Source organism: Nestor notabilis, unplaced genomic scaffold (genome assembly GCF_000696875.1).
Source record: "Nestor notabilis isolate BGI_N333 unplaced genomic scaffold, ASM69687v1 scaffold10162, whole genome shotgun sequence".
Classification (NCBI taxonomy): domain Eukaryota; kingdom Metazoa; phylum Chordata; class Aves; order Psittaciformes; family Psittacidae; genus Nestor; species Nestor notabilis.
Window position 1 is genome coordinate 5,135 of NW_009917892.1, and position 18,333 is coordinate 23,467.

An 18,333-nucleotide genomic window follows, 5' to 3' on the forward strand; every position below is an offset into this window, starting at 1 on the left:
ATTATATAACAAAACAATTTTATACAAAAAGTTATAAGATTGCATTCAAATGAATACAAATAGAAGTAAAAAAAAAAAAAAAACCTTCAAAATGTCTTGTTCATAGAGAACTGTCTCTTTTAGATTTACAGGTACATAAAACAGTATCAAATTGTCTCATGTTAGCCACCATTTCATGGGAAACACGCACTGGTTCAGAGATCATTTCCACGCGTCACCGGTGAGCACCGTACTTCGCAGACCAGTCAATGCGCCCATGGATCGGCTGAGCTGGTGGTGGGAAAGGCATTAACCTTGGTGTGCTTTTAGTAGGTGAACTGAATGATGGCTGTCCAACATGGGGTCTTACTGACTTCACGGAAGCATAATCTAAGGGACAAGAGAAAATCCCATGAGATAAAGGTTCAGTTAGTAGCTGTCCACACTGAACAGCAACTGGATGCAGGTCCAGGTCCTTATTTCAGGCTGGACACAGCTTTGGGCGACATGGTCTAGTGCGAGGTGTCCCTGCCCATGGCGGTGGCGTTGGAACTAGATGATCATAAGGTCCTTTCCAACCCAAACCATTCTATGATTCTATGACTCTATGAAAGAAGCCTCCTTTAAAAATACAGTTTGCTGATGTGAAAAAATAGTGGATCCAATCCATAAAGTCTTATCAGACAAGGACTATTTATATCATTGATTTGACAAGTGTGAATTCTGTACCAGCTCTCACACCAACCTCTAGGTTCCACTGTATGATGTGGCTATGCTGTGACTACACTGGGGATAAAACCACATATTTCACAAAGTAAATATAAACCAAATCCTTCTCCATATGAAGTTCTGAAAAGTTACAAACTGTAGTTCCAGTCAATCAAATATTTACAAATGCAGTAAAGCAAAGATACGTAATTCAGCACTACATACATCCATTATACAGTACATACAGTATTACCAGAGTAATGAGCAAGAGACCTAAACAACTTTGGTACTATACTTACTAGAAGATGGATCCACAGCTGGTGCTAACTGAACCCTCTGCCCAGCAGAGCCTAACTCCTTCTTCAGAAATGCAGGGATATAACCACTTGATCCTATGGACCCTGAAAGAAATGACAAGGAACACTTGAGCCCTACACAATGCATATCCCATACTATCAACAGATGACAAAGGTGTGCACTGATGGGTCATATTCAAGATCAAGCCTGATTATAGACTGATGAAAACAAGAACTAGGAATCCACAGAACTTAAATATACCTGCATTCAGGAGACTGTCAGAATCAGACTGCATTGAAGATGAACTGAAAATGGGTACAAATTGTGCCCTTAAAAGGGCAATTTCTGCCTCTCCCTGACAACTCAGTTTTTTTCAAGGTTTCTTAAAGCTTTCAAAACTTAGCATTTCAGTTGGAATTATTTTGTTTAATTTTCAGCAACTGGGTCCTATAAATATACTCACTCTTGATTTCTATACAGTTATTTTGGGGCTCTGGTGCTACACAAAGCTCTTACTGAAGCCAGTAAGAGTGCAACTTAATAAATTGGGTCAGATTTGCGTTCCAGATTTGTAAAGCCAGCTACAAAACTTGTCCCTAAGATGAGCAGGACCAGATCTAACCGACTTGTAGGAAAATGGAACAAAAATAGTTACAAATAAAGCAGCCCAGAGACATAGCACAGATGGACACTAAACAAAGTTAGCATGCACAGAAGAGATCCACTGCACATATGCCTAGAATGTACTAGAGCAGTAGAGCAGTGGCAAAACATATCGATGGTAGTAAGTAAAAAAGGGGAAAATCCAATGACATCTTATGCAGCTACAAAAGAAGCAAAAACTTATAGAAGAGCCAGGAAGGAGACATGTGCTATGTATATAAAGGTTCTCATGTAGTTTAGCCACTTACAACATCCTCCCATCTTAAATCTTTAAAGAACAATTTTCTGATTAAATTACATCCAAAACATAAAGTTTTTTATTTTTTAAACCAGAGTTTCTGAAGGGCCAAAATGTTTATTTGGACCAAGATTCAACACAAATTTTCTCAATCAAATGTTTTCATAACAACATATGCAAAATAAGTACTGTAATGCAGAACTGTAACATCACATGAAAACCTGAAGCCAAGAAAGATTTAGAGAGGAAATAAATAGATACAATCTAGGAACATCAACATATTTAAATATATCTGGCAAAATCTACAAATTAATGACTTCAAATCAAACAATAGGGATTAAATACCTGAAATACCAAATGCCCCAAAAACCTGAAGAAGAAAAATCAGAGAATTTTGCTTTTTGTCTGAATTTTTTTTAAAGCCACAATTATTTCACTATTTAAAACAGTGACCAATTAAAAGACATGATAATAGATTTTATTTGCTTTATTCACATAGCAAGAGTGGTGTGTATGGCTAGTTCAATTTAGATCAGCTTCCTCCTCTATGACAGTCATTTAAGCACTAGATGGGCTAAAATAATTTGGAAACCTGAAAAATACGACTTACAAAACCTGATGAAGTATTTCAGACTGAACAGACCTAAGCTGTCCAACCTTCTATGTATGTGGTACTTCAAACCAGACTTGTGGCGATTCATTAGAAGAAATTACTATGTTTCAGTTTAAGGTAGTCTCCAAATCCAAAGAAAGGGGCTCATAACTGGTTTTGAACAGAAGAACAGACACAGTAGCAAATACCTTTGGAGCTGACAATATATTAGACATGGGTGACCCTAAAATACAGCTGTATGGAATTGCAGAGATGCCACCTATTACCTTCTCTCAGACTGTTAAACACAGCTTCTTACCTGAATTCATCCTGTTAATACTTCCTCCCAGACCAGAAGCTTTCCCAGGCAAACCAGAACTGGGCCAGGAATTAGGCGGAACAGACTCTTTGTTTGAAGTGGAGACTATGCTATTCCTTGTGCTTATTCCTATTGCAAAACCACAAAAAAAAATTGTGCTGAAATCTCTGTTGCTACACAGGCTCACGTTCATTCCGTCTGATGCACAATCTCAGAGCATTGGTCCAGTTCAGTGAAATTAGCCAAAACCTTTTTACTCTTAACATGCCTCTGGGTTACTTCCCATCCTCTCATATGGGAAAATTATGACCAGCCATGGGCCTGTGAAGGTAACAGTTAAGTAGTTCCACTAGCATCAATGTCTGCTTTATATCAAGGGAAAGGATCCTTACATCAAGGCCACAACTATTTTCAAGTCACGTAAGGCAAACTTTGCTACATAAATGACATCTATGCTTCATATCAAACACATTTTACAGCTTTTAGCCTAACAGTGACAACATAACCTGAGTGCAAATAATGGTAGATTGCATTTCTCATAGTACTGTACTCCTGTGGTGTATCTACTGAAACCACAGATTGTGCAGTCTGCAGTAGAGTTCATGTCACATATTATTTGTATTTACTATACATCCCAGTCCTGGCTTCAGCTATAGCAGTCATTTTTTTCTTCTTCTTAGTAGCTGGTGCAGTGCCGTGTGTTTGACTTTCAGTCTGGGAACAACGCTGATAACACCGATGGTTTTAGTTGTTGCTAAGTAATGTTTACTCTGACCAAGGACTTTCTCAGTCTCATGCTCTGCCAGGGAGGAGGGGAAGCCAGGAGGAAGCAGAGACAGGACACCTGACCCAAACTGGCCAAAGGGCTATTCCATACCACAGCACATCATGCCCAGTATATAAACTGGGGGAAGTTACCCGGAAGGCCCAGATCGGTGCTCGGGTCGGGCTGGGTATCGGTCGGCGGGTGGTGAGCGGTTGTGTCCTTTTCCCTTGTTATTCCTCTTATCATTATTATTGGTAGCAGCAGTGGTTTGTATTATACCTTAGTTACTGGAGTGCTGTTATCTCAACCCGTGGGAGTTACATTCCTCCGATTCTCCTCCCCATCCCTCCGGGAACAGGGGGAGGAAGAAGTGGGGGAGTGAGCGAGCGGCTGCATGGTTCCGAGTTACCCGCTGGGCTTAAACCACAACAATCCCATATTTAAGCAGGATACCTAACATGGAAAGATGTGCTCACAATTTATGGTAAAGCGAAAGCAGGCTTGTAGTTTGTATCATGGCCATATACATTAGCAAAGCTCCTGCTCTCATGTTCTTTAAGCAGTAGCTCACCTCCACATGTCAAAGGATAAAGCCTGATGTACCAACGACTACTTCATACTGCTGTTGGAAGTGGAGGAAGAAAAGAAAATAAGTGTCTTTTACTAACCAGGCAGATACCTAGAATGTCTCAAGTAGTGTTGCTTTGCTGCAGAAACTCGCAACGTGGGAGTGTCCTGCCGTGAAAAGGTCACGTGGGAAGGTGCACTGCTGCCAGAGCCTACAGCATCTGAAGGCTTCAAGTCCAAAATGCTTTCAAATCTATAAAGCAAAATTTGTTATACTTAGTCCAATCCTTATAGCTTATGTTTATCCACAGAATGCCATATGTTGGCCACCTCATCTCCATCCCATCTCCATTAATCACTTCCGCATACTGTGTTTGCTACAGCATAAACACACAGACAATAGGGAATATTTTCAGGCTGAGGCCATACAAGCACCTCTGAAAACCTTATTTGTGCTTCTAGTTCCCTTTTATATTGCTTTTAAAGTTTTTATCAATTATTCAGTAAGTTTCTCTCTACCATGTATGATCCATGGAAACTGCAGCTTAAGAGTCACCTAACAGTTTGTATGCGAGGAATATGTCAGAATGATTCATATGTGAAATAGAAAGTATACATTCAGAGAATAACTTGGAAAGATTTAAGCTAAGCTTCATTTTCAGTGGGGAAAAATGAACAACGAATTTGTACAGACGAGTGCACTGTCCATAAAAAATGTGCTGCAATTCAAAGGTCAGTATTCAACAAGCAGCCAAGGCAAGGCAAGAGAGAGACAAGCTGCGTGTCTTTTACCTGCTTGGATATGTTTCTAGACCCAGAGAAAGCAACATTATGAAAAAAGAGGTGAAGCCTAAGAAGTAAGACCAAATAGCACATGGATGTAAAAAATCTAACTTACCTACAAATAGTATCATCACTCTGCCTCTTCTTGTTTTTCAAGTCAGTTCTTGTGACAGAAGAACTGAAATCAAGGTCTTCCAAGTCATCCCAGTCTTCAGAATTCTTCACTGTTGTGGCAAGATGTCCCCATCGTCGCCTAGGTTTTGGTTTAAGTTCACCATTTATATTCTCAGTCCCAGCACACGTTTTCTGTTATAAAGATTGAAAAGAAACAAACCCACACACTTACAGCATAAACCAGGTGACAGGAACAAAGAGGATTTTTTTTCTGTCTCAAAGAGTAACAGTGGTAAAAGAGCTGTAACAACAGAATCCCAGTATTTAATTAAACATGCAAAGAAAACAATCTGTAGCCTGTAGACATTACGTATCTCCTGCATTTCATCCTGTAATAAAGTATCTTGCACTGACAGAAGGAAAACTTTCTTACGTCTTAATTCCAATTCTACTCATATTTCACTATACATCTCACAAACAATTAGCTCACACTCAGTTTTTACTTTCTGAGCCATCTTGGGAGCACTAAACTCCATGCACATTCACGTTTCCACAAGCCTGTTCCTAGGCATTTATAAAATGTCTTTTTCTTGCAGAATAGCACAGGTACAAATTGGTCTCTTCAGCCATTTAAGATCATCAGCACATTTCAACCTTGTGCGACTGTACATCGTCAGTATAGACCTTAGCTAATACTGATCTCTTAGCAGAAGCATTCACATTGTCTGCTGTTGTCATCTATCTTATGAATCCAGTCTCCTTGTATAATCGACATAAATGGTAGTTCCTTATGCTGGACGAAGACTCTGTTGTTTTCCATGGCAAGTATAGAAGCCCAAAGGGATTATTACTCCCAGTCACATAATCTGGATGTCTTAAATGGATAAAGGCAGTAGATCCCACTCATTTCAATATGTTTTATTTAGTTTAATACATTTCTCTGTCGCATCGATCCCATTAATATTCTGGCCACTGTACTTCCTTTTTACTCATACGAAGTCACAGTGTAATCCTTTAAGCAGTGCTTTTACAACAAAGGGAAGCATAAAATGGTTTTGAAATGAGAAATCAACTTTCTTGTTTTATAGGAACTAGATTTAGATTGCAACAGAGTAACTTCTTGTTTCTAGCAGAAAGTTATAACTATTCCTTATTCCCACTCCCTGTCCTTTTAGCAAAGTATAAGAACCTTGAAAGAGAACAAGAGAAAGAAATACAATTAAGGAAAAATCAGGCAGTGAATCAGGAAGTGTATCTTTTGCTAGATAAACCTTTACCTGCTGAGGCACCTTATTGTGAATGGCTGGCAGAAGAACCTGGTTAGGCTTGTCCTCCTTTAAGTAGTTACTGTGCTCAGCCCCAGTGTTGTCTTTCTTATGCGGGTATGCCAAGTGCTGAGAAGACTGGTTTTGTTGAAAAGGCCTTGATGAAATGCGGGCATGAGGTTTTGGAGGGGGTTGTGCTGGAGGGACAGGCTTAATATGCAGAGACGATTTATTATGCAGTTCCTTTTGTTTCCCCAGTGCCTGAATGCCCAGGGCATGCCCAACCTGGAAGTATGGATATCGAAGTGCCTAAAACATAATGAACATGTTATGATGCAACTTAGGAAATCAAAGTTTTTAACTCACCCTAGCTCTATGTCATGGTACAAATGTAATTTGTTTTTTTCTGGGGTAGGAAACAGGAGAAGACTCATCTGTCAACACCAGATTCTAGTGAGCACAATCCACTTCAGAATAATGCTGTAATAGTAGAAAAGTTTCAAAAGATAACAAGTTATCTGATCCTCCATGGATTTGCACAAAAGGAAAAGGTTTTGCAGAAGTAAGATATTTAACCAGGTATACAGCATCTGGAGGCATGTTTCATTATGTGTTGTCTCTTGCACGTGTATACACATGCATGTGCAAACACATGTGCACTTGCCATCACAGATTCAGACGTCAAGACTTGAATGATCCCAAAGACATCCAATCTCTTCCATTCTACAGTTCCAAGACTGAATCAAGTAAAAGAAATATAACCCTTATGAAAATTAGCCTCTCTCTTTTCTTAGGAGACAGGTTGGTATAAATACCTTTATCCTGCCTTACAAGTAATTAAGGAATTGTCAGTAAAGACAATCCATCTCTGTCCATCTTCCTGTTTTGGGTATATTCATCTTCCCTTCCCAATGATCTCTCACTCTAAAAGCTTCTCAGATTCCTCACCACATTCGTACCTTACTGTAAAACATTTAACAGCTCTTAACACCAAGTTACAGTCAGTATTTTTTCTTTTCAATACCTTTGAGAGTTCTTAATCTATTTTACTTTTTAACTGTTTTAATTAGCTTTAACTTTATTACAATTTATACTGAAGGTCTGATAAATTCACAAATGTTTGGCTATGGTCCTACTGAAGTCAAGTCAGATTTGAACCCAGAATCACAGCTGTTTTTCAGAAGGTGCCCTGCTCATTTCATTAGTTGGGCACTACCACTATAGTACTGACATGAAATCAGTGGCTACCTGTAACTGTTATGGAGTACACGCAATACTGATGACCTGGGCTATGTTTATGTGCAGGATGTCGGGACATACCTACAGTGCAGCTGAGCTGAGACTGCCCTGCAAGCTACCTTGCATAAGCTAGCTTTATCCAGGCACCACTGGGCTGGATGAACAAACAGTGAGGTAGACTGAAAAGATGGCTGAATGGCCAAGGCCAGATGGTGGTGATCTGTGGAACAAAGTCTGGGTGGAAGCTAGCAGGTATCAGCATACCCCAGAGGTCAATATTGGGGCAAATACTGTTCAACATCTTCATTAATGATGTTGATGGTGGTGCAGAGTGCAGCCTCAGCAAGTTTGCTGACGACACAAAACTGGAAGGAGTGTTGATAGACCAGAGGGTTGTGCTGCCATCCAGAAGAACCATGATAGGCTGGAGAAATGGGCCGACAGGAACCTCATCAAGTTCAAGAAGGGTAAATACCAAGTCTGCATCTGGGAAGGAACAATTCCATGCACTCGTACATGCTAGGGTCAACCACCTAGAAAGCAGCTTTCCAGAAAAGGACCTGGCAGACACCAAGTTGAACATGAACTACCAATATACCTTTGAGGCAAAGAAGGCTAATGTTACCCTGGGCTGCATGAGCATGAGTGTTGCCAGCAGGTCGAGGGCAGTGATCTTTCTCCTCTGCTCAGCACTGGTGAGGCCACACCTGGAAGAGCTGTGTCCAGTTTTGGGCTCCCCAGCAGAAGAGAAAGATGGACATAATGGAGACAATCCATCAAAAGGCCACGAAGTTGAATAAGGGACTGGAATATCTCACATATGAGGAAACACTAAGACAGCTGCAAAGGAGATGGAGAGAGGGTCTTTTCAGTGGTGCCTATTGACAGGACCAGAGGGCGCTGGGCATGAACTGAAACACAGAAAGTTCCCTATGAACATCAGGAAAAACTTTCTCACTGTGAGGGTGACTCAGCACTGGTGCATGTTGCCTAGGACAGGGGTGTTGGACCAGACAAACTCCAGAGGCCCCTTCCAACCTCAACCATTCAGTGAGTCTGTGGCCCGCATCAGTAGCAATGAAAGACCTTCAGCCATACATCCCACCTTTACTCTGCTGCTACTCACAGTGACTAGATTATACTTAATTCAGGTGTACTTATACACACTGCAGTAACACATTTGATCATTTAGCACACACCCCAGGCAGTCTATGTTGCATGCAAAAGACTGATAACTCTCCTTTAATTGCTCCCCTTTGTCTTGCAAATTATTCTTGGCTTCTGCTCTTCTCTCCTCTAAGAACCCCTGAGCTGTTAAATGAAGGCCTATAAAAGGTGCCTTGAGGTGAAAGGAAGCATTATATGCAGATGTGAGAAAAAGAAAACAACACCAAACCTGACTAGCTGTTGGCCGCTTTTTGGGGTCCCACTGCAACATGTCTCTCATGAGCTGCACTGCTTCACTGCTAGCATTAGGTATGAGGGTTTTCAGGTTGTTAGGTACACACTGAGGCCAGCGAAAATTCATGGATGCTGAGAGTTGGTAGCCTTCAAGCCAGTCATTCTGGAAGAATGAGATTTCCAATCATAAAGGAAGTTCCACTGTAAAATACCACCGTGCCTAAGTACACTAGCATATTATCATTCTCTTATCAGTAACAGATTGTGCCAAGCTTGCTCCTAAAGATTTCACTAGATGTCAAACCTCTGGTGAGAAGTAAGTCTTGTTTCACATCTGACAAAGTCAAAGGCACAAATGGAATCAGGAGATAGGTGTCTTGTCATGATTCCAGTATCTAGCCTCCTAAACCACACATTTACACGCAACAGGATGCAAGAGAAAATGAAATTTCCACCTACTGAAAACACAGGCTAAGGACTCTGTTTGCTATTCAGGGGTCTACTTCTTCAAATGTCACGTTTTATAGCATAATTGCATAATTCTTATTTCACAGAAAGTAAGTTTTAATTTAGTTTACTATCTCTGAGATCAATGACATACAATGGCAGTAAGCGTGAAAATAGATTATTTTTATGCTTACTGCTACTATGCCATTCTGTAGTGCAGAATACCTCTACGACTACTGCAGTGTGGAAAGTCACTTTGGCTAACCTTCTTTGGTGTTCCCAAGACTTGGCAAATTTTGAATATAGTATCAATTTCACTGGCGCCTGGGAAGAGAGGCCTCAGTGTGTAAACTTCTGCCATTATACAACCAACAGCCCAAATATCTATTGGAGAACTATAGCTGGTGGATCTGAGAAGGACTTCGGGAGCCCTGTACCTGTAAGAGAAAAAAAAAAAACAAAAAGAGAAACAAATCTGAACAATCAACACAATTCAAAGACATGTATCACACATGAAATCATTCAGCTCTTCATTCTTTGCTGTTAAAAGCAAACAGCCCTTAAAAAGCTCCTATCCTCTCCTATACCATACTTAAGACTTCATTTTTCCCCTTCAAACTGTCTTGCGCTAACTGCAGCTTTTTGAATTATGCCAAGCTTAAATAAAAGTTTCATAAAGAAGAAGCATCAAAAGTGGTATTATATTCAGCACAAATCTAATACTTCTTTAAAAGCTTGATTATAAGTTTCACATGATGTAGGCGAATACTAGCACTTACCACCGTGTGGATACATAATCGGTGTAAGGAGGTCTGGATCGGATTTCTCGGGCTAAGCCAAAGTCTGCTATTTTCACAAGTTCTGGTCCCATGCAAAGGAGGTTTTCAGGCTTCAAGTCTCTGTGAAAGAACCCTAAAATTCAAATGAAATATTTACGTCCACAGCAATGCTGCCCCCAGCTGTATACAACCTCTTTTTCAAAGACCTTCCAAGACGCTTAGTTTTTTCCGTAGCCTTGAGTATGCTCCCACACAGAAGAGAATAAACATTCACATACGATGTATCTACATTTTCCAGTATAACTATATTAACTTATGTTTGCTAGATTAATGCATGACAGCACTGAAGATGTAGTGCTAAACAGCTAGCAGATTACGTCCTTCCTAGGGATATTAAGTAGATGGTCTAGTGCCAGCTTGAAGTGCTGTCTCTTTATGGAAAGTACCAGACAGAGCAATCAAGGTTGTTTTTAGCATTTAGCACAATCACTTCTGTATTTTGCTGTGCAGACATGCAATGCACTGGCAGAATGCTTCAGAGGCAATCTATTTCATGGCAAATTTGTAAAAAGAGCAATCAATTGCGTATTTAAATATGAAAAGATACTTGGAGTTTGTTAGAGTTTGGATGGACAAAGAACATAAAAAGTTTGCTTGACAAGCATTTTTGCCATACAAAAGCAGAACAGAGAAACAGAGAGAGGGAAAAAAGTTCATGTGATTTTTCCAAAACTGTTGCAGAGAGAATCTTGGGACACACAGTCTTACAATGCGAGCCACAAGACCACCAAGATCACCTCGTCAGGCTTGCCATGAACTTCCAGATCCTTGTAACTACAGATGCACAGTATCTTGGCAGAAATGTCAGCCTACTGTGTAGTAGGTCAGTGAACAAGACAGGTCATTTTGACACAAAACTGTTCATTCTTTAAAGCCGTAGTAAGTTAAATGGCAGTAAAAGGTATCCTAAAAGATTGAGATCCGTTTGAGAATTTATTAGAAAACGTGACTTTTACCAGTAAATCGTGTGATCTTTCTGTTTTAAAATATTTTGCATCTCTCTGGAACACACTGGAATTTCTAGTTTGGTTTCAGAAGAGTCCCCAGTCCAAGCCCCATTAGAACAGGCAATAAAATCATTAGCTTGAAAATGTTTTCCAAAGTATAGTTAAATATTTTCTTCAAGTGAACTGAAATGCTGGTCCTACAAGCCTTTCACTTCCAGGATTTTGGTCACTGATGTTAGCTGTCTTTTGATAACCCTGAGAGCTGACAAGCAGTGTACGCTACAGTATATTTAGCAGGCAGAATTTTAAATAAAGAGTGCAGGAAAACATGACAAAATTATCATTAAAATCAGTAATTTTTTTGATTAGTTAAGTGGGTCTTGTTGCTACTGGCTGGTATATACCAACTTCAGCTTTTAGCATTCTTGAAAAAATGAGTTGGAAGGCCATGCAATGAAAGCTCTTTGTCACTCAGACTTTGTTACTTTAAGTGTACCTTACAGAGAAAGTGCATTTTATTCAGGTATCTGTGTGTACCCTGAGAAAAGAGTAATTTCTTTGTTATCAATTTCAAGGGACCTCTATATTTATCAGGAAATGTGCCCATTAAATCAGAGTTTTATAAAATGGAGAGTTGCCAGTTTGAGAAAGTAGAAACCTACAGAAAAGGAACTGAGCAAACCTCCAGACTAAAATATAAGGCAATTATAAAATATGGATACTTCCAGTAATCTGATTCGCTCGTATAGTATCATTCTTTTGATCACTCCCTTCACTAAAGTTAGCAATGTAATTGTTAGTGTACACATTAAAAAACTTACACAGACACTATCTTGCTTTAATTCAAAATTTTTACAGCTAAAACATAACTTACCATGCTTATGGATAAACGCAAGCCCTTGCAGGATCTGATACATAATATTCCTAACTGTAGACTCAGGAAACAGTTTGTTTCTGTGAAATAAAAGGGAAGACAAAGATATTAATTATTAATTATTATTATAATGAACTGTAATATCATGCTATCTAAAGAACTAAAGATAAGAGGTAACAGAGTAAAATGCATAGATGTATTTTAAGCACTTTCATGTAGTTTGTTTCTCCAGTAAAATTTACACAGTATTTGCAGAACTGTCATATTACATTATATTAAAACTATATGACATCATGTCAAGACTATGCAGGACAATGAATTAAAAATGGAAAAAATTAAAAGAAAAAAGAAAGGAGAAGAAAAAAAAAAATTGACCAAACTGAACAAGCCTTAACATAGTATCATAGAAAAATATTGTCTGGTTTGGAAGGGACCTTAAAGATCATCTAGTTCCAACTCCCCTGCCATGGGCCGGGACACCTTCCATTAGACCAAGTTGCTCAAAGCCGCATCCAACCTGGCCTTGAACACTGCCAGACACTTCTCTGGGCAACCTGTTCCAGTGCCTCACCACCCTCACAGTGAAGACTTTCTTCCTAGTATCTAATCTAAATCTCCCCTCTGTCAGCTTAAAGCCTAGTTAAAACATAGAGAACATGATGTGTATCACACTTCTACAGACATCAGCCCTATTTGTTTTCATAAGGAGGTAGGATATATCAAGCATTTCTAAGAAATATAATAATAATAATAATCTAATAAGCCATTTTCATTACTTCATATAATTAAAAATCGGCATCCATATTTGTGCTATGCCTGTGCATGGATAGTATTTTTATGCTTAGAAATGTATTTTATGTAGTATTCACAAAGATATGTTATAACAATAACCTTACTTCGTTCAATCAAGTAAAATTACTGTCATCTCCCAAGTTTCTTCTATGGTCCATAGAGAGAAAACAGCGTCCTCAGAGAACAATTCAAAGCAGGAAGCTATTTTGTCCCTAAATACCCTCTGGAGGATGCTATCATGGCCCAAAGGCTAAAATTAAGACTTTATCAAAAGGATAGATTTTATTGAGAATGCTAACAAACAAAACAGGCAGTCTTTGGACATGTCACTTCGAACTGCAAGGAAAAAAAATTTCCTAAAAGCAATCCAGAATTTGATTGCTCATGATTGCTGTTCCAACCACTTTTTGTTTATTCATTTACTCAAGGAAGCAATAACAGAAGAGGTGGTGATACCATCCTTCAGTAGAAAAAGTATTGCTGATTGTAACACTTACCTATCAGAACTTCTATATTCAATGCCTCCGCAGGGTGAGGGCTGTTAGAAGTCCACAGTTCCCAACTCTCAAAAGAGTGTCTACTCTAGACACTTTTAACACTACTTATCTGCCATGCTAATCTGGGAAGAGACACCGGAAACTGTCACTGAACTGTTCTAGAGATGCTCAAAGGTGACAGCCACAGCTCCTACTGCAGCACACAGCTTTAAGCTATAGTGATCTAAGCCTACACAAATGATCCAAAGCCTTTGGAAAGTAACAGGGGTGTTAAACACACATTCTGCAAGTAATTAACTTATATGAGGAATGGGTGATGCTGTTACATACCTTTCTTTCATTAACTGATAAAGATTTTCCTTCATGTATTCAAACACAAAATACAGATGATCATTTTCCCTGATAACTTCTTTCAGCTTTACTACATTGGCATGATTTAATTTCTTCAGAGACTAGAAACAGAAAATATAAACAGGATTTTAGAAGGGTCTTACACTAATGAAAAAGAAAAAACGTATTTAATTGATGCAGAGGATTTGACTTCAGAAACTCTACAATATTTTAAATAATCAGACAGCTCTCAGAAGAAAGGCCAAATCTCCAAGTATGAGTAGATACATATAAAGTGTATGTATCAATTTAATGTGTTGGTCATTCAAAAGCCAGCAATATGGCATCACAGTAGGCACCAGAACAATCGCATTTTCTCTGTAAGTAACTTCCTACTGGCAGAATTCACACTCTTCTTGTACTTGCACTGGCAACAGTCAGGTTAGATTCCAGACTAAATACAACCCTGGAAATTCTTCCCTGGTATTGCAGATTAACCCTTGTGATCAGTTGAGCTCACTCATCCCCTGCCACAGGATGGGAGAATCAGAAGGGCAGAAAGTGAGAAAACTTGTGGGTGGAGATGACGATAGTTTAACAGGTCAAGCTAAAGCCTTGCACACAAGCAAAGCAAAACAAGGAATTAATTCACTGCTTCCCACTGGCAGGCAGGTGTTCAGCCATCTCCAGGAAAGCAGGGCTCCATCATGCATAACGATTACTTGGGAATACAAATGCCATTATTCCAAATGTTCCTCCCTCCTTCACCCTTTTCCCCGGCTTTTATTGCTGAGCACAATGGTGTATGGGATTTCCCTTCGGTCAGTTGGGGTCAGCTGTCCTGGCTGTGTTCCCCTCCCAGCCTCTTGCCCACCCCCAGCCTGCTTGCTGGTGCGGAAGCATGAAAAACAGAGGCAGCTTGAGGTTATCTGTTCAGCAATAGCTATAACATCCCTATGTTATCAACACTGTTTTGGTCACAAATCCAAAACACAGACCCATACAAGCTGCTGTGAAGAAAATTAACTCTATCCCAGCCAAAACCAACACATCTGCGTCTGTCTTCATTCTCCCTTCTGTTTAGATTTTCAGTGTATTCTACATTCATTCTTGCTGTAGCAGCACAGTACCAATGTGTGGTACTGTAGAAAAAGAAAAGTCACCTAGGTTTTCTGCATGTTTGCAACAGTGATAGCAAGGACTAGAAATTAAAGGAGGTGTTTAGAGCAAAGCAAAACAAGGAATTAATTCACTGCTTCCCACTGGCAGGCAGGTGTTCAGCCATCTCCAGGAAAGCAGGGCTCCATCATGCATAACGATTACTTGGGAATACAAATGCCATTATTCCAAATGTTCCTCCCTCCTTCACCCTTTTCCCCGGCTTTTATTGCTGAGCACAATGGTGTATGGGATTTCCCTTCGGTCAGTTGGGGTCAGCTGTCCTGGCTGTGTTCCCCTCCCAGCCTCTTGCCCACCCCCAGCCTGCTTGCTGGTGCGGAAGCATGAAAAACAGAGGCAGCTTGAGGTTATCTGTTCAGCAATAGCTATAACATCCCTATGTTATCAACACTGTTTTGGTCACAAATCCAAAACACAGACCCATACAAGCTGCTGTGAAGAAAATTAACTCTATCCCAGCCAAAACCAACACATCTGCGTCTGTCTTCATTCTCCCTTCTGTTTAGATTTTCAGTGTATTCTACATTCATTCTTGCTGTAGCAGCACAGTACCAATGTGTGGTACTGTAGAAAAAGAAAAGTCACCTAGGTTTTCTGCATGTTTGCAACAGTGATAGCAAGGACTAGAAATTAAAGGAGGTGTTTAGAACATACCCCTGAAGCTTTGCTGGTGTCAGAATATCATGCTAAATGCCTGCCCCTGAAGCAACTATCCAGAAACAACTGCATGTTCAAAGGTTATTGCTGTGCAAAAGGTATGTGTTCTCAAACTCTGGAAATCAAACACCAATCAACTCCAGGTTTTGTGACAAGAGACCTTGCCCACTCACACACCACTCACCGTACAGAGGAAGCAGCTCTCTACAACCAAATGATTTTTTGGTAAGAATTTTAATTAGAATTTTCATAAGACTACAGACACCCTGTTCAAATGCAGGGCCAGGAAACAGAACTGTACTGCCATATGCCACAGCTCATGCTGGGGTGAGTCTTTGATAAAAGGGGTGGAAAGAATTTGATGTCACCCCAAAAATGTGACAGGGATCATCTAATTTAAAGTCAACCATTCAATGAAACAAGTACCTTAACCTCTCGAAGGTTCATGCATTCCTCCCAGGAATAAAACTTCCTCTTCATTCTACAACAGCAGACGGAAAAAGCCCCAATTAATAGATGGTAAGGTCAGCTGGCCTTGGACCCACAAGTCTCTTTTGTCAAAAATAACTTTACATCTCTGGACAACATACCCTCTAACAGAATTCAAAAGCATTACTATTACACCGGATTGCCTTTTTTTCATATATACATATCTTGCTACAAAAATTTCAGAGCCTTCAACAAGTCAAGGCATGATATTTTTCTTTCTAGTATATAATGTGGTGGAGTAGAGTCTAACTGTAAAAAGAACAAGGGTTATGACAGTTATGAACAACTCAAACTGTTTTGAAACAAATCTAATGAAGAACAAATTAAATTATTTCACTGGGTCTCCAATTTTACCATATTCTTCTTGCTCTTCTCTGTATTTTGATTTCTTGGTAATTTCAATACCTTGTTTCTGTTATGTGTTTTCTCCTAGCCCAGAATATAACTCTGAACACAGCATCTGTGTGTAACATACAGTCCTGTTTGTTCATATGCATTTTGATTATCACTCAGTGTTGTGGTTTAACCCCAGACAGTAAAATCAATGGGTTAAGAACAGTTTAATAATTGAAATAAGCTAAAATATAATAACAATAAACAGTGTTTTTGCAGTTACTGTCTTGTGCATTCAGCTACCACACCATTCCTATTCCTAATGGATTGGCATTAATATGTAATCTAAGAGGGTATCATCTCCTGTTTTGCTCTGAAACATTGGAGTTTCTACCACGTTGCAAAACAAAAATCAAAGCTGCCTCTGGCAAGGTTTGATACAGGAACAATACCCTCCGCACAGAAGATTTAGAAAGTTGCTGAAGCCAGCTATTGACTGTCCATACAAAACAGCATTGTACTGAAAGCTCTTTTGATGAGCTTGTCTCTGGGTCATGGTTGGTATTTCAGGAAGGTGCCTGCAATGTTTTACAGCTGCCTTTTACCACAGCTAGGACAAATAAGCCATTTACAAACTGAGGTCACTGCTGAAGCAGCACAGAAAATCAAATGAACTTCTCAAGGAATTTTAAGAAAATCTTGAGCTGAAAAGAGCAATATGTCTTATTATGCATATAAAGATACACACAATGGACAATGAGATCCATTGTGTTAATTATCACTACAGTATTAATACTACACTGAAAACTGGACCGTGAAATGTACATCCCATATTAGCAGCGGGGAAGGGGCTCCAGCTTCCAAAGCACCATTGCAGACTACTCTAACTCATACGCATAGTACATGTCTGACAGAGTAGCAGAGCACTACTACAATAAGCCTATATATCACCCTCTTTATCTTCTGCTGGGACTGCAGGATGTAAGGAACTTAGGTTTTGCAAGCTACCCCAATACAACTCCAAATATAAATGTTGCATGGAACGTGAAGCACTCAAACCAGAACAACCAAGTGATGTGGACCACATAATGGAAAAACCTGGATGATCCACTATTAAGTAACAAACAAAATTACTTACTTTTTAATGGCTATTAGCTCTCCAGATTCAATGCTTCTCCCTAGGAGGACAGAGCCGTAGGTCCCATCACCAAGCTGTCTGATAGTAGTGTACCTATTCATGATGAGGATACTTCAGCTGCAAGTGCATTTCAGTCCTTAGTGTTTCTTGTGTTTCTCCTCCGAGTGTAACCAGTTCTTTCTGTGGCAGCATAAATATAGAGCACTCAGGACAGTGTGAACAGTTGCAGGAATCATGTTTTCAAGACTTAGCCTTTGGTCTGAAAGCACAGAACATAATCCATGTGATTTCTGTCCCTTCAAGATGGCTTGTTTGCAGACTCAATTCTCCAAGAGATACTCCTTGTAAGCTAGACACAAACACTTGTCTTGGTCTCTCATCAGAAAGGGCCAGCCTGTATCTGGCTGTAACTGTGTATGTTCCCCAAATCCACTCTTACACTAAAGTTAGAGGTACTTTACAGCAAGCTTGCAGGCAGCCCTAATGAGAAAAACTATTACTAAAAGCAGAAGAAAAACTCTCACAGCTTGGAGAAAATAGTTTGCTATCAGAAAAAAGAAGCATTACAGTAAGATAGGAGTGAACCTGTCCTATCCAAATTATCAGACAGGTAAGTTATCATCTCACGAGTCGTACTGCCATCAGTTAAACCAATTTCCTGACTTTCCGTAAGGTCCTATGCTACAGATACAAGTCATATGTATTCCCTTAAACAAAGTCTTCAGAAGAAGAGTATTAATGTCAGATAAAACCACACGTGATTCACTACAGTAGCCCTAAGTGTGAATCAGTCTCTAGTAGTGGCTACATCACAATATCTAGCCGACCTTCTGTCCTGACACTGTGTGAACAACAGAATGCCAGATAATAAAGCAAAAAA

At 39.6% G+C, this 18,333-nt stretch overlaps 1 protein-coding gene across 1 annotated transcript; it reads right to left on the reverse strand.

Moving 5' to 3' along the window:
• Window positions 1-214: 214 nt before the first annotated feature.
• On the reverse strand, window positions 215-17,712 carry ICK (intestinal cell (MAK-like) kinase). Its single transcript, XM_010009450.1, has 13 exons — window positions 17,454-17,712; window positions 15,920-15,974; window positions 13,658-13,779; window positions 12,039-12,118; window positions 10,158-10,290; window positions 9,644-9,815; window positions 8,927-9,094; window positions 6,304-6,600; window positions 5,028-5,218; window positions 4,231-4,382; window positions 2,797-2,925; window positions 987-1,088; window positions 215-369 (listed from the first exon to the last, which is right to left on the reverse strand). The coding sequence occupies exons 1-13, from the start codon at window positions 17,552-17,554 to the stop codon at window positions 215-217; spliced, it is 1,857 nt and encodes a 618-aa protein (XP_010007752.1). The 5' UTR covers window positions 17,555-17,712.
• Between the last annotated feature and the right edge of the window lie 621 nt (window positions 17,713-18,333).

Excerpts from the sequence above, each read along its gene's own strand:
- ICK (XM_010009450.1), bottom strand. The coding sequence starts at position 17,554 with ATGAATAGGTACACTACTATCAGACAGCTTGGTGATGGGACCTACGGC. Across the intron at positions 4,383-5,027 it reads AGTGATGATACTATTTGTAG|ATTTGAAAGCATTTTGGACT; the intron begins GTAAGTTAGATT and ends TTTGCTTTATAG. Across the intron at positions 370-986 it reads AGCTGTGGATCCATCTTCTA|ATTATGCTTCCGTGAAGTCA; the intron begins GTAAGTATAGTA and ends CTTGTCCCTTAG.